Below are 15,820 nucleotides of genomic sequence, written 5' to 3' on the forward strand. Positions count from 1 at the left end.
GCCAGTGTCCTGACTAGGGTCTCTATTGTTGCAATGAACCATGACAGAAAAAAAACAAAAACAAACAAACAAAAAAACAAACCAAGTTGGGGAGGAAAGGGTTTATTTGTCTTACACTTCCACATCATCAAGTCCAGTCAGGACAGAAAGTTAAACAGGGCTGGCCCTGGGGACAGGAGCAGATGCAGAGGCCATGAGGGGTGCTGCTTACTGGCTTGCTCCTCATGGCTCGCTCAGCCTGCTTTCTTATAGAACCCAGGACCACCAGCCCTGGAGTGGCCCCACCTGTTATCGTCTAAGCCTTCCTTCCTTCAATCATTAAGTAGGAAAATGCCCTACAGGCTTTCCTACAGCCCGATCTTATGGAGACATTTTCTTAATTGGGGTTCTTTCCTCTCAGATAACTTTAGCTTCTGTCAAGTTGACATGAAACTATCCAGCACAGACAGACACAGGGATTTATGCAGAGAAGTGCCCAGTGAGCATGAGATTACTCTAGGATCTTTTTGGAGAAGGGTTACAGTAGAGGGTCCTTCATTACTATGTGAGCTGAAACTGGCCTCTTTGGGAAATTTGTCTGGTAACTCTTTTAGTTTATTTTGGTAGAGTAGAACCTTAGCATGAGTGACTCCATTTTGATCTTCTGCACAGGAATTTAGACCTCCTCCAATGCTCGTGTAACAGCCTTTACCACAGTGCCCTACTGCTTCTGTCTCATAGTGCTTTCAGTGTCTGCTGTGTCTGTGTCTTGCTTGTCTTTGCTCTGCTCTACCATCTAAAAGGTAAGTTTCCCATGGATAGCCCCCAGTAGCCGCTCAATAAATACCTGCTAAATAAATGGATATGTTGAACAATGACTCCAAGATGGTGACCCCACCTTTGTCTCACCTGGCAGGTAAAGGCGGAGCTGAGGAAGTCCTGGGGCCGTTTCTTATTAGCTCGCCACTGGGGCTGCAGAGCCTGTGTCCTGGGGAAGAACTTCCGGTTCCTGGGGAAATGTTCCAAGAAGCTGTCGGAAGGAGATGGTGCTGAGACGCTCCAGAAGCTGCAGTCCTCAGTTTGCAGCTCAGACTTGGCCACTGGGACCCTGGGGAATCATGGGGCACAGCCTCACCGGGGCTGTGGAGCTTGGCCCCGGGGAAGTAGCCTATCTGAGAGCAGTGAGGGAGACTTCACCCTGGCCAATACTATGGAAGAGATTCTGGAAGAGAGTGAGATCTAAGGCAGGATCCATCACCACAGCTTGGCAACTGAGGACCCCTAGGGAGGATGTTGCTGAACCCTGGGTCCTCCTCTTCCTACTCATTATCCCCATTTTGATGTGAAGTCTCTCCTGGGTCATCAAGTTCTGTATCAGTGAGTCTGTGTAATGTCCGCAGTCCCTCCTGTCCTCGTCACCCTACCGGCCCCCCTGCCATGTGTATTTTCCAGAATGTCCATTGGATTGGGGGGGGTCCTTGCCCTAAATTCAAGTGAATGGAGCTCAGCATGAAGAAAAGTCACTTATTAAAAAGTGTCCAGTTAGTAGCTCCTTCCCGTTCATTGGGTGTGGCTCCCTTCTAGGAATGGGAGTAGGGTACGCTGGAACCCCACAGGAAGCTTTGAAGTATCAAGTTCTGAGGAATCCTGGCCAGTCTTCTAAGAGAGCAAGTCTGATATGAAGATCCATTGGAAGTGTTCAAGGGCACTCCTCACCTGTGGCAACACCTAGGCAGGGTGGAGGGAGCAGCTGCTCTGCAGTTGCTGCTCTCCTGGGCATACCATTCTCACAGACAGGTATCCCAGACTTCTCTCTTCCTTGCTTCTCTTCCTCTCCTATTAAGTCTCATCTCCCTTTCTCCATCTTAGTTCTGTTTGGGGTTGACAGAAGTTTGTATGTGTTAGTTTCTGTCCTCATTGCTGTGGCCAAATATCTGACAAGCAGCAATTTAAGGAAGGAACTGCTATGTGGGCTTAGAGTAAGAGCACAGTCCACCAAGGTAGGGAAGGCACAGTGGTGAGAGTGGTCCTAGTGGGGGCTGTAGGATCATGAGATGGCTCATGAGGTGAATGTTACCGATGTGGGTGTGTGGGCAAGTTTTTGTCAACTTGACACAAATCTAAACATCTCTGGGTCTCTTAACTGAAGACTGTCCTCCATTACGTTGTCCTGTAGGCTGGTCTATAGGAGCATTTTCTTGATTAATGATTGATGAGGAAGAGCCTAGCCCACGGTGGGTGGCACCATCCCCTAGCAGGTGGTCCTGGGTTGTGTGAGAAAGCAAGTGAGTGAACCGTGATGAACAAGCCACTAAGAAGAAGTCTGCTCCTCCTGGAGTCCATACTCTGACTTGACTCAGTGACTGGAATGTGATGTGGAAGTGGAAGTGTAAATTAACCCTTTCCTCCCCACCTTGTTTTTGAGCAGACTAGGACAGGAATCCGAGGGTGGGCTACTGCTGTGACAAACCTGATTGATCCTTTGATATGCTGTCTTGGGGAGGATTGTAGAAGTGTTTGGAACCTCAGGCTGGAAAAGCTGCTGAGTGCTCAAAGCGTAGTGAGCTTTACTGTAAAAGCTGGACAGTTAGAGTGTTGAGGGAAGCACAGTCAATGGAGGCCTGGCTAGTGGGTTTTCAGAGGGAAGCAAAGACTCTCTCTGGGTCATTTGAGGTTTTTTTTTTTTTTTGAGTCTGTATTTTCTGGTCAGCTGGGGCTGATGAATCCACTTAATTAGAGAGCAGTACCATTGAGATAGAATCTTCTGGGAGGTGTTCCTTGGGATAAGAAGCTGTGGTCTGGTGGGGAGCCGGTCGTTATATATTAGGCTAGTGGCAAACCTGGGCAAACCAGGAAGAGAGGCAGCAGATAGAGGCCAGTACTCTGCTCTCCTCTTTTGTTTTGCTCACCTGGAGGGATGGTGCTGCTCATGATCTGGTAAGCCTCTCTGGAAATGTCCTAAGGCACAGTGAAAGGTGTGTCTCCTAGGTGATTCTAAATCCAGACAAGCTGACAGTGAAGATCCACAACCACACTGTCTCACTGTCTGTGGCAGCCACAGATGCTGGGAGCCTTTGGAATGTTGCCATTGGTCCTGTCCTCTTCACCCTGTCCTCCTGAACTCAGCTTCTACCAGTCCACTTGCTCTTCATTTCTAGTGTTAGGACTCCCCTTCCATACAGAGTTCACCATTAACCCTTTTTCTTCATCCTACATCGGTACTGAATGCTCAGGTAAGGGAATAAGGTGAGGGAGCCCTGTCTGAGTGTGAACTAGCTGAGGGTGGCAGGGGAAGTCCAGGGCTCTATAGCTGCCAGGCTCTTTGGGCCTTCATGTCAATGGGAAATAAGCTGGATTTGACCTGACCTACAGAGGCTGAAGAGGGACAACCAGCCAAGGCCAGGCACAGTTACACAAGTCACAAGACAAGAGGAAGCAAGGTGACTGAGGGAAGAACTGTTGATGGGAAACATTGTGTAGATGGCAAGGAATGATGCTTTTTAGTGGGCAAGGTGTATGTGTCCATGGCTGGGAATGTTGTCTGGGTGAAGTATGTGTCCGTGGTTGGGTGCGTTGCCTGGGTGGGGTATGTGTTTATGGTTGGGTATTTTGTCTGGGTGAAGTATGTTGCTGTGGACAGAAATACTGCCTTGATACTTCTCAAGCAGGGCTGCCAGGCTCAGCAAATGAAATTTAAGGCATTCCATTATATGTGAACTTCAGGCAATATCCATGGATAATCTCCTTATGTAAGTTTATCCCATGATAGACTTCATCTGGCACTTGAGTCTGATTGTACATTGTGTCTGACCTGGTTGTTGTCTTAATAAGGAGACTTGAAGAGAAGGCCAGAACAAGGGCAGACACTGAAGGTGGTCAGTCACCTCTGATAATCTCAGTGATAAAATAAGTTGTAACTTAACGCAGTATTTTCAAAACATGACTGTAGTCCACAGCCCACTTCTAAGGATTGGATGCTGGCACCAGGGCAGGGACGAGTGTGCAGCAGATGAGGCCACAGAATGCCAGCATAGGTTCGAACTATGCCTTTGTCTGCAATGCTGAAAAACATGTTCCTTTTATCGATGATTTTGATGTTGAATGATTGCATTAAAATATTATTCATTAAAATCTTATTTATCCTGACTATGGAGCTTTTTGGTATCCTTTACATTTTACGCTATCCCCAGCTGGGTGGGAACAGAAGCAAAGACATTAAGCAAATGCATCACGAAGCAAGGGTTTTGGGTATCTAGATTTTCAGAATTTATATTAAAAATACATGTCCTTCCTCAACCCCTCCCCCCCTTATTTTTTTTTTGCAAATGTCCTTGCCCTGTCCTTGAGCAGGCAGCTACAAGAATGATGGGGACACATTCTTGCTTTCCTGGCACGTGCCCAGCCCAGGGCTGGTGTGGAAAAGTGGCTCATTCAGACATGTTGGCTGAGACAGGGTTAAAGTGCCTCTGGGGAGCATCAGATGTTGCCGAGAGCCAGCTACGTGAGATCTTACCAGGAACAGGGAAAGGTAGTTTTCCTAACTAAGGGAAATGTGTTTTCCTAAGGCATTTGTAAATGTCTTCCCTCCACCTCCTGCAAATGGAGTCATCCTTCCACAATGCCCCCTCTTGCTGTGCCACTGATTAAAACAAGTTTACTTAAGTTGCTTTCGTGCTGTCCATTCCTTGTTCTCATTGGGCTGGAAGTCTGCCACCCGCCTGGGGAATCGCTTGCGCTGTTTCTGAACAGAAGTGCGAAGAAAGTGTGTGGACTTTTTTGAACGGGCCAGAAGCAGAGGTCGGATGTCATTTTTCCAAGCTAGCCCTTGAATCACGCAGTGTCCTTGTTGCCTACAGGTCTAACCTGCTGCTCATAATCCAGGCACTGGGTGATGAAACTGGGCCTTACATTTGCTAAGCAAATGCTGTACCTCTGGCTTCCTTCCCCAACCCTTACCCAACACCTCCAAATTTAATTTCTTTTAAACAGTATTGCTATGTAGCCCAGGCTAGCCTGAAACTCAGTATGCAGTCACTGTGGTCTTGAACTTCACCATCCTTCTGCCTCAACCTCCTGAGGGATGGGAGTACTGCCAGGTGCTGCCATTTCCTGCGTGGAAACCTTTTAAACAGAGTAATGGCTGAATCTGATTCCGTATATTTTGACTGGATACCCAGTTAGAAGCATGGATCTAGGCATGACTGGAGCTGATTGCAGATATTCTGAATGAATACCCCGAGTCTGGAAGCAAAAACCTAGATATCTACTTCCACCTATAGAAGCATTTTTTTTTTACAGAGGCCAAAAGTGGGGCCCATCTAGGTACCCATCACCCCCTGGATCCGTGGTAATGTCTAAGCCTGATGAGGAAAGCAAAGTTATAGATCAATCTAGAAAAGCTGCTTCTGATGATAAATGTTACTTCCTCCATGGAGTTATTCTACAGACCCTCCTACAGAAGACTCTGCAGCACATGGAGCGTCCTATAACCATATCTGTAGTATGAAATCTGGTGTCTGGAGGTAGCAATGGTACCAGGCACTAAGGGACTTATTGGTGAATCTGTGGGAAACATGAAGACTTTATGATTAGACAGCCTGTCCTTTTAGATTCAAGTGATAGTGATACCCAGACCTCAGACAGAGATAAGAAACTCCCAATCTCATACTCCACCAGGAAGCTTAATGGAGGAAGGGATAGAAAGAGGCATGGAGTTCCTAAATCACCATGGGCTAAAACTAAATGGCCCTTTCTCCTCCCTGCACTGGCTCCCAGGTGGCCCACCATCCCTACACTACAGAAACATCTTAAACAGCTAATTCTGCCCATAACCCCCTCATCCCTGAATTGCTCAGGCGGTGGTGCTGTGTGTTGTGCCTCTGTTTCACTACAGATAATGAACAATGCCAGGATTCATGATGCTGTCATCTCCAGAACCAAAACTTCTGGGAGCGTCCTGGCATCATCAGAGAGGCTCTGGTATGTAGCTCCTAAGTGCTGTTCTCACTCCCCGGCCTCAGTGTTCTCACCTGCTCTGCAGCCGTAGCAATACTTCTGTTCCCTAAAGTAATACTTACAGAGAGTTCCACACCACACCTGACTCACAGAGAACTTGCAAGCACTCATTGTCACGCTCTCTTTCTCACAAGAGTAGTGTCTCTGGGATGGTGCGTGGGACAGCACTATGGATAAATTGTGGGAGCAAGAAAGGATCACCCCAAACACCAGCAAAGGGAGACGCTCCAGTCTCCAGTTGTGTACAGGTTGGGGGTGGGTCAGAGTATTTATATATTTCCCTGACCTCATCTTGGAAACGGAAGCTAGAGAATCAATGGGCTTTCTACACATTGTGTCTGTGGTCTTAGAGAAGCCACGTGAGGCATTCTTAATTGTTCCCAGCCCCGGCACTACAAGAAAACCATGTATACTGACTGGTACATGTCACTGGCCCAGCCTCTGCTGATCAACCGGCTAACCTTGGGCAAGCTGCTTCTATGACCCTATGTCTTCCGTTTCCCTGTCTTTACCACCAGGGCCTTGGGAGCATCTATGACTCCTTCACTGCTCCTTTATCCAGGCAAAGCTTCTGTTCATCCCCTGAAATCAATGCCACCCCCAGGCTTTCCCATCTTGGTCGCTGGCACTATTTAGCCAGCCACACCCATTGGCATCCTTGTTCCTCTCCTTTCTCATGTGGTGTCAATCACAGGATGCCATCTCCTGCAGCTGTTCCTTCATTCCTCTGTCACCCCTGAACCCTGGCCACCACTGTCACCTCCTTGCCCCCACCCCCACCCCAGTCTTGCCCATGGATCATATCCACCTTGCTAGAAGCTTGCTTGTGAAAACAGACTTTTCCTAACAAGTGACAAAGGTGTGACATTTCAGGACCACAGTTCTCTAGAAACAGAGATGCCCCTTCTTGCTTCCGGGGCTGTGTCAGTCATTCTGTCTGAGATGAAGCGTTTCCCTTCCACCCATCTCCTGTTACAGTCTGTCACGAGTAGGTCTGAATGCATCACTTAGTTGGAAATTTCTTTGACCGTTTCTGACAAGCCAGTCCCTCTGGTATTACATATTCCCTCAGTACTCTACATGTCACCATGGTAACCTGATGGTGCAAGTCCATCAGGCTGGTAGAGAGGCTCATACTCATAATGTTAGTTCAAGAAAGACTTAAGCAGGTAGATTTTCTTGAGTTCAAAATCAGCTTATGCTCCGGGGTGAGACTTTCTCTTGAAAAACCAAGCCAAAAGAAGCAAGATCTATCACCTGCCCTCTGGACCTTTAGCTCCCAGGAGAGCTGGACTCGGCCACATGCATCTCCTTCAGCACCCCAGCTGGCTTAGAGTTGCACTTTGCACTCGCAACAACAAACTCCTTTTGCATTTATTGGAACCTGCTGACCTAGCAATCCTCAAAGGAGCTTAAGCAGGGCTGACATTTAGGACTTCTACTCCTAAGCTTGGGATTATCACAGGGCTACCTGGGCAGGGGAAGGAGACAGGTAGCATGCAAAGGATGGGGGAGGGGGACACTGAAGACAAAAGGAAGCAGGAATTGTGTCTTGCTAAGGACCTTCAGTTGGCAGGGAGAGGTTGGGTTCCCCACCTCTCCAGACTCAGGGTGTGCTGTGTGCAGGCTGACACATGCATGCGCACACTGCAGGTGCTTGTGTGGGGGTGGGGTGGGCGAGAGTCGAGCGGTGCCCATCACTGTTTCTTTTCCTTTATCCTCTCCTTCACTTTTTGAGGTTCAAACTGGATCAGTCGCAGAATTTCCTTATTGGCCAAGGTCCCCTCGATGAATTCCTCCTCTGTAAGTTTATCTGTGTAGTGGAGGAGAAGCATCAGTCAGGACTGGCTGTCTCAAACTGCAAAATAAAGGGTGATACCAAACCTCCACACCCAGCAAAACTGTTCAAAAATCCTGAATGCTCCACATTGCCAGGGACCCACACTACCCTCCCAGATACCAGGACCCACTCCTATACTCCATACCTTCTGTGTGGGCAGAGCTCTGGCATTGCTGGTCATTACACATTGAAATCATCAATGATTATAAATACTTCTTTTTATATGCTTTTGTAATTACCCCATATCTCTAGCCCAGACTGAGAGGCAGGGCACAATCCCAGTGCAGCAATAGGAACTGTCCTCAAGGGAACGAGGAGAGGTCAGGGGACAGTGGCAATGCCACTGGCTTGCAGAAAAGTCTCTTGGGTGACCACAGCACCCAGGCAACCTTGTGACACCAGGCGATACAGAATCTGTCCTCTGCGACTGCTTCCTTTGCTTGCAGTCTCTCCTCTCTCACTCTGTTCTACCTCATTTGGGATGAGGATGGGGAGAAAGAGCCTTTGCCCCCAGCCATTGGCACGAGTGTGTGTGTGTGTGTGTGTGCACAGTCCAGCCAAATGCATGCCATTGTACCCTTCCTCTGTGTGCTTCATGCAATTGTTCTGAATTACAAACTTTGCAGAGGGAGGGGCGTAGCAGGAAGGGGAGGGACGTAGCAGGAAGGGGAGGGGCGTAGCAGAAAGGGGAGGGACATAGCAGAAAGGAGAGTGAGACAAAGCTTGTCAGGAAATTCCAGGTCTTGTGGGAAGACATTTCCACATAGAAAGAAATATAAGACGGAGCCTCTTTGTTCTTGGTCGCCCTCGTGATTCTCAGCCCACAGTGTTGACACAGTGCTATAGAGCTGATTCCGTTTCCATTGGCCTTCGGGCATCCCTGGTCTTGGTTGGGGTTGGGCTCCAGGACACTTCTGTGCCTGCGTCTGGGTGGTGACATTTGGAATTCAAGTTCTAACTGCCCCACCAGCCTCACTCCAGCAGGAGCTACAGCCAGTCTTCGAACAGCAGCAGTTTTCAGATTCACAAAAAGTAGCAGAGAGCTTGACACATGGACTCCAGCTTGACTTGGTAGACAAGCGGACTCAAAAGGGAAGAGTCAGGAAGCCATCTTACATAGCCAGCATCCGTGATAGTGAGTGTTCAGGATACAGGTGCCAATAGGGCTAGGTGCAGGATGCAGGAGGGGAGCGTCTAGGTACACTGTGGAAGGCCCTTCGGGGGCCTGTGAGGACACAGCTGGCACTGAGGATGGGCTCCACTGTGCATCCTGCACTCCCCTGGGCGAGTCTGCTTGCCTCACCCTGCTCCTGCCCCAGGGACTTCCTCTGAAGTCATTGTTTGACTCTGGAGTGGGGATGGATTAGCTCCTCCTTTGGTTTGCATCCTGAGAAGAGTGCCCCTCAGAGGACAAATGAGGGGCTAGCACTTGCCACTCAGATGTGCTTGAGCCATGCTGTGTTGTATTTACTGAGACACTTTGGGTTTTAAATAACTCTCTTAAAAAAATAAAAGAAAATTGCATAACATGGTACCAATAAGCTTCATGTTTCCACAGGGAAAAATGCAAGAGCTCTTCAGGGCTGTTCACCAGTCCTTGTCTCCCGGTGGAGCCATGTCCGTTCCACTCAAGTTCATTATCCTAGCTCCATGTGACAATGAATCTGTAGGGTCTGTCTGGAACCAAGTCAGTCTGACTCTGTGTCTCTGTATCTGTCTGTCTGTCTTCTCCCTATGTGTGTATGTTGTATATGTATTGTGTGTGTTGTGTATGTGTTGTGTATGCGTGCGTGTGTGTGTGTGTGTGTGTGTGTGTGTGTGTGTGTGTGTTGGACCCACCAACTCCAGTTGCCACATTGTGGAATTCATCCTTCTCTCAATTTCTAGAGATTGCTTCCAGACAGCCACTAAGTGGACCAGAGAAGCCCAGTGGACCATGGACTTTACCAGCACTGTCTTAGACTAAGCCTACGACTATCTTACCAGCCCTTCCTCTCTATCTTCCATTCCTGTCCTGATTCCCTGTTTGGGGCCAGGTCCCCATGACGTGGACTTTCCCAGCCCCTTCATCCCTCCCCAGTTTCCCTTGGTGACTGTCCTCCCAGGAAATTTCTAGCAATGTAATGGAATCAAATTCCTTCTGGGTGACAGTTTTTGGGTCATTCAAACTAATTTCCTAGACAGTCTTGAGATCTCTCCTGGGTGAGGCACCATGTTCTTTCACTTCCTGTGCAGGGAACATCTGGAATGCAGCCTGGGGAGAGAAATGGTTGCATTCCCCTGAACTTGCCATTGTGTACACATGGCCAAGGAGTCTGCAGACTTTGCAGAAGTGGTCCTCAAATCTGGGTTAAAAGTTAGCAAAACGAATACCCCAAATACTCATGATGCAGGAGGATTACTAGTTTACTGCCTGCCAACCTGGGAAACAGTGTTTTCCTTCCTCCTGCTAAATGCTATGTAGTGGGAGAGTTTTGTAACAGAAGTATGTTGATATCCCTATCATCAGCATCACCTGTAGGGTAGCAGTAAGACCTAACCCTTGCTGATGCACATGGCCAACCCCTGCTCCTGACCTTTGAAGATAGCTAGGACAAAGTGTGGTGACAACATGTGTCCCCCAGTTCCGCCTGGACCCTGTGGCTCAGACGAGAGAATCCTGCTGGGGTCTCCAGAAACCAGAGGCTGTAAAATCAGAGGTAATGAAGACAGAGGAACTTACCGTCATCTTTCTTTCCAAAGAATGCCCAGATCTTCTCAGCCCGCTTTTCTGGGGTGTTTTCATCATCTGGGAGGTGCTTCACATCCTCAGGCTTGATCATTTTGAAGATAGCCTGTAGCAGACCGAGGGAAAGACCTCATCACAAGGAGCAATGAGGGCTTGGTGGTCCTGTGAAATCCATGTTTCACACAATACACAAAAGTCTACCAGAGATGGATTAAAGACTCAATTTTCTACCACAGACTATATAATTCCTAGAGAGAGTTAAGCCTCATGACATCAGCTATTATAATGATTTTTTGAGCTATTAGGATTATATTAAAACTTAAGAGGCTTCTACACAGCAGAGGAGACAACAAAATAAGATAACCTTGGGATGGAAGAAAATATTTACAAGGATGATAAGGATTAATTTAATAAGGGATTAGTGTCTAACATATCTAAAGAACAGCTACAACACAATGCTAAAATGATAAATGACGCTGAGGGTAGTGACGCACACCTTTAATCCTAGTACTTGGATGAAAGAGGCAGCCTGGTCTACACAGGGAACTCCAGGCTAGCCAGGGCTACATAGTGAGACTCTATCTCAAACAAACAACAAAACCAAGCACCCACAAAAGCAGGGAAAACAATGGGCAACTGAATTAAAAATCAACAAGGAATGGGACAGACATTTCTTTAAAATGGATAAAAAGAGGGATTGGCTAGCATATATCTGAAAAGTGATCAACTTCATTAATCTTTAGGGAATGGAAATCAAAACCACAGTGAGTTATTTCTTCATACCTGTTGAGACAGATACTCTTGAAAAAGCTTGTCTTGTCTGTGTCTCTTGTCAGATGGGGCTAAGGATATGGCTCAGTACTAAGGCTCTAGCATGTAGGAAGCCCAACCTTGATCTTCTGCACACAACTACAAACACTCCCATCTCAAACACAAAGACAATAGGCAAATGTTGGAGCGGATGTGTAGAAAAGGAAGCCCCTGGTCATTATTGGGCTAGCACATTATGCTTTCTCTTTCTTGGTGCCCAAACAGCCTGAAGGATCAGATAGATGCCCTCTAAAGCAAGAAGGTTACAGTCCAGATGCCTACCACAGCCTCACATGTTCTGCTGAATCAAAATTTCTGGGGGCTGGGCCCTGGTATCATCAGCACCTTTGAGAACTTTGTGAGGGAAAATGATTGTGGAAGAAAATTTGCATTTTCATGTAATGTTTGAATTTTCTGAATAGATAGCACAATTTTGGTTAGGAAAAAAAAAAAAAACAAGAAATAGAAATTTCCCAACAATAATTCACGGTAGACCTGAGTTTGAAGTTTGGGGCTACTACCACAGACCCTGTCTCCCACAGACTTGAGAGAATCAAACCACAGCATCAGCTAGGTCTGTGAGCTATCTTAGTTCTTCATCGGGGCTGACTTATGATCATAAAGGCTAATGTCTATTGAACACCCCCATTGCTTTTGTAAACATACTTTTAAAGATTAACTTGAAAAGAGAGCTTTACAGAATGGGGATTATTGATCCCATTTTACAGACAATGAACCAACCCAGAAATTTCTAACTTGCCTAAAGTTATCCACGACAGCAGAGATTCTAACCCCGGCAGCTCAGTTCTAGGACCTACATCCTTGCATCATACCCAAATGTGCTGGGGAGGGGAAAGGGAGGTGTGAACAGGAAGTCTCTTCAGGACACGGAAAGCCTCTCAGGTACCCTTCCTCTCATGGAGAAATCCAGAGAAAGGCTGAGCTTTGGGCTCATAGATTGCCTTTAGCCCCTTCTCTCTCCAGTGAAGAATAAAGCCAGAAGAAAATGCTCCTGGTCTATGAAATCAGAGAAGTGGACAAGGTGGCCCCTACTTATCCTTCTGATAACCAGGTTTCTTGGATTCTACTGGCTCTGCAACTCCAGGTTGAGCTGAGCTCATCAAGGACGCTCAAGGCTGTAGATCCTTGGGTGTTAGTCAGGCTCAGGGCATGGCTAGGTGCATTGACATGAGGTGCTGGGAGGCTGCAGTCTCTGATCAAGGGCCCTGCCTCCCTGGAGACTCAAGGCCATTGCAGAAGCATAGTAACATCTGTGAAATTAGCTTGGACTTCTAGAAGGTCCACAGCCATAAGAAGTGCCCTTGCCATCAGTGCTAGGACAAGAAGGACATTAGCCCTGGTAGGTCAGGGCAGCAACTTTATAGACAGCACACACATCCCCAGAAATGAAATAAAGTACTCCCAGAATTCCTCTTTCCTGATCCACTAGCACCATGTCCAGGCATGATAGCTAAATACTGGCAGTAACTGGCTATCTGTTTCACCTCTCTTCCAATAGAGGGCTGGTTGGTGGTTGGGAGGGAGGGAATCAAGCCTTCAGGGTTCTGGGAAAGGCCATAGAAACCATCAAAGCCTCACCCTGGACCCAGGGAGGGTATATGCATTTCCCACGGTCACAGAATGAGTTGGTGTCAGAACTGGTCCAAGAAGTCATCATTTCTGACTTCCAGACTGATGCTCTCACAACGACCTCGTGACTCGGGACTAGCAAGGCCTCACCCACTTTGCTCAACCTCGTCTCGCCTCCCTACTTCCTCCCCCTGCTCATTTCCTTCCTTTTATTTCTAGAAGAGCATCAACCAAGCTCTCTTTAGGTGGCTCTGAATTGGTCCCCATCCCATGCCACTGAGGGGCCCCAAAACTAACCCAGGGGAGGTTGCTCTGTAGGCTTTGCCCCACAGACAGTGAGAGTGACACTTGCTGGCTCCTATTCCAGGGATGTCCTAGTCTGCCCCCAGCTACAGGCTTTGCTATCATGTTTGTGGTTTGTCCTAATAAGGGGGGGAAGAATCCTGCAAGTAAAGCTATGATTACAAATGCACCAAAAATTAGATGAGATATGAAGAATAGCGTTCCTTCCATCAGGAATGGAATTTGGAAAACAAGTGACAGGGACAGGAAGAATTGGAAGACAGTGGCTTTAAGTGCCATGGTGAGGGGAAAATCAAAGTTCTCTAATGTCTAAAATTACAGGAACACTTGAGTGACCTTATGACATTTCCATAGGGTAGAATTTTAAGGGCTCTTAGATATACTTTTAACCTGGCTGTGGTGATTTACACCTGTAAGCCCAGAACTTGAGGGTAGCCTGAGCTACACAAGGAGACTGCTAGGAAAAGTAGTTTCTGAAGAATTTGTGGTGGTATAGAAAAATATTCACGATAAGAGAGTAACAGGAAATCATGCGAAAAATCACATGTTAATATGTTAGGATTCCAGATTTGTCTTTAAATACTGGAAAGGCATGGAGCAATGTCCGGGAAGTACATCGGATACAAACTTTAGTTTTAGGCTGCAACATTACCTTTCTTTTGCATCACCTCTAAATTTCACAGACAACTTATATATTAGGTTAAAAGTTAAACTATTTGTGAGACATCAAAATTACTTAGAGCCATTGTAGACAGAAAGAGGATGAGGCAGAAGACTCAACTGTAAAGTCTGGGTGTGTGTGAGAGAGTCTTGGGGAGCCCTGCCTAGGGGTCCGCCATACCAGAATTAGGAAGTGAACACAGTCAGGACCGGAATCTAGACTCTGTGTCCTCACTGTGCTCTCTCTCTCTGTCTCTCTCTGTCTCTCTCTGTCTCTCTCTCTCTCTGCTTTCTAATCGAAACATACATGTTTTACTATTGTGGAATCTTGAATGTGCGTTGCTGAAAGAAGTTGGAGACTTTAATGAAAAAAAGGAAAATGTAGGAGAGAAGAAAGAGGAAGGCAAGAAAGGGAGAGAGGAAGGGAGAAAGGGAGAGGAAGGAGGGAGAAATATGACGGAAAGGGGGAGAGGAGAGCAGAAGGGAGGAAAAGAACAAGAGAGGAAGGAGGGAAGAAGGGTCTAAGAAGAAAGACAACAAAGGAGGCAGAAAAGAGTGGGAGTGGGAAGTGGGTCAGGGAGGAAGGAAGGAAGAGGGGAATTTTAAATGGTATTTACTAGAAACACCCAGATTGTTGGTTGGGTTGCAGATGACACTGTAAGGAGGTGCCTGTCCTCTCTCTATTCCTCTCAGCGTGTTGGAGACCCCTCACCTTGTCTCTCCCAGCCCCTGGCGAGCCCCAACTCCACCGGGCTACACAGCATCTGCAGCCTCCTCCCCATCCCGCACAGACAGCAGGAACAGAGACACACTGACCATGACGATCTCCAACACTTCGTTTTTGCTGATGGTCCCATTGCCATCTACGTCGTAGAGCGAGAAGGCCCACTCGAGCTTCTGCGTGGGCTTGCCCGCCGTGGTCATGTGCAGAGCAATCACGTACTCCTTGAAGTCCAGCGTACCATCGCTGTTGGCATCGAAGCTGCGGAACACGTGCTGCGCGTAGGCCTTGGGGTCGGAGTCCGGGAAGAACTTGGAATAGATACTTTCGAACTCCTGCTGTGTGATGCGGCCGCTAGGGCACTCCTTCAGGAAGGACTGGTACCAGGCACTCAGCTCCTCCTCTGTGAACTTGGTGTTCAGTTGCAACTCCTCTAGGATCTCCTTGGACAGGGCACCGCTCTTGCTGTTCCCCATGGTGAGGGAGAGTGGGCGCCGTGGGGGGCGGCAGGGACAAGTGTGGTTGCCTGGCTAACAAGGCTGGGTGCTGCTGTGGGGTGGAGACCTAGGTGCTGATGGATTAGGGGGGATTTGCAGTTAGTGCCCAGTCCTTGGAGGGAGGAGGGGCACCGAACCCTCCTGAGATTAAAATAAAGAGACAAGAGCAGGCACTTACCTTTCCTGCACCTGCTGAGAAGAAAGGAACAACAAGGGACCCTTGAACCCAGCACCCTCTGGCACTCAAGCCCCCAAAGAGCCACACTGCTTCCTGTTTGTCTTCCCCAGCTGAGGGGGTACCTATGGGACCTTGTAATGCAGTGGTTTAGGGGTTGAGGGTCTAAGGCAGCCCTGCCACTTAACCTGTGTCTGCATGAGAGCTTTTCTAATCCTCTCCCCAGTCACATCTGGGTCTAGACTTGGCCTTCTCAGCAAGGCCTTTCATCCACTCTCTGATGGTGTCCTCCCTCACCTCTGCTGGTAAACCCCAAACTGTCTGCCAGAGTGGAAGTGACGGATAGGGAAGGCTTGTGTTCTATGGGGCGTCATTCCCATGGCCAGAACAGTACAAAATAGCTCAAACTGGCTGGAGGAGGAGCTGAATACACACACACACACACACACACACATATACACACATATATACATACATATTCATACCTACTCATACACACATA

At 47.8% G+C, this 15,820-nt stretch overlaps 2 protein-coding genes across 2 annotated transcripts in view; one reads left to right on the plus strand and one right to left on the minus strand.

The window, feature by feature from the left end:
* The window catches only part of Glp2r (glucagon like peptide 2 receptor), a 64,502-nt gene extending 62,995 nt beyond the window's left edge, over window positions 1–1,507 (plus strand). Inside the window, exon 13 of the mRNA XM_052195722.1 lies at window positions 896–1,507. Coding sequence (XP_052051682.1) covers window positions 896–1,222 — 327 coding nt within the window. The 3' untranslated portion in view covers window positions 1,223–1,507. The remainder of the gene's footprint in view (window positions 1–895) is intronic.
* Window positions 1,508–7,537: 6,030 nt separating this feature from the next.
* Window positions 7,538–15,122, minus strand: Rcvrn (recoverin). Its single transcript, XM_052197500.1, has 3 exons — window positions 14,742–15,122; window positions 10,557–10,668; window positions 7,538–7,807 (listed from the first exon to the last, which is right to left on the minus strand). Exons 1-3 carry the CDS (start codon window positions 15,120–15,122, stop codon window positions 7,692–7,694), a joined length of 609 nt encoding a protein of 202 aa, XP_052053460.1. The 3' UTR covers window positions 7,538–7,691.
* Window positions 15,123–15,820: the final 698 nt, after the last annotated feature.

Source organism: Apodemus sylvaticus, chromosome 10, assembly GCF_947179515.1.
Source record: "Apodemus sylvaticus chromosome 10, mApoSyl1.1, whole genome shotgun sequence".
NCBI lineage: Eukaryota > Metazoa > Chordata > Mammalia > Rodentia > Muridae > Apodemus > Apodemus sylvaticus.

What these genes read in the sequence shown, in the direction of transcription:
- Rcvrn (XM_052197500.1), bottom strand. Translation starts at nt 15,122, where the DNA reads ATGGGGAACAGCAAGAGCGGTGCCCTGTCCAAGGAGATCCTAGAGGAG. An exon ending in AAGTGTTGGAGATCGTCATG is followed by an intron (nt 10,669 to 14,741) that starts GTCAGTGTGTCT and finishes GGTCTGCTACAG; the next exon opens with GCTATCTTCAAAATGATCAA. An exon ending in CTTTGGAAAGAAAGATGACG is followed by an intron (nt 7,808 to 10,556) that starts GTAAGTTCCTCT and finishes TCCACTACACAG; the next exon opens with ATAAACTTACAGAGGAGGAA.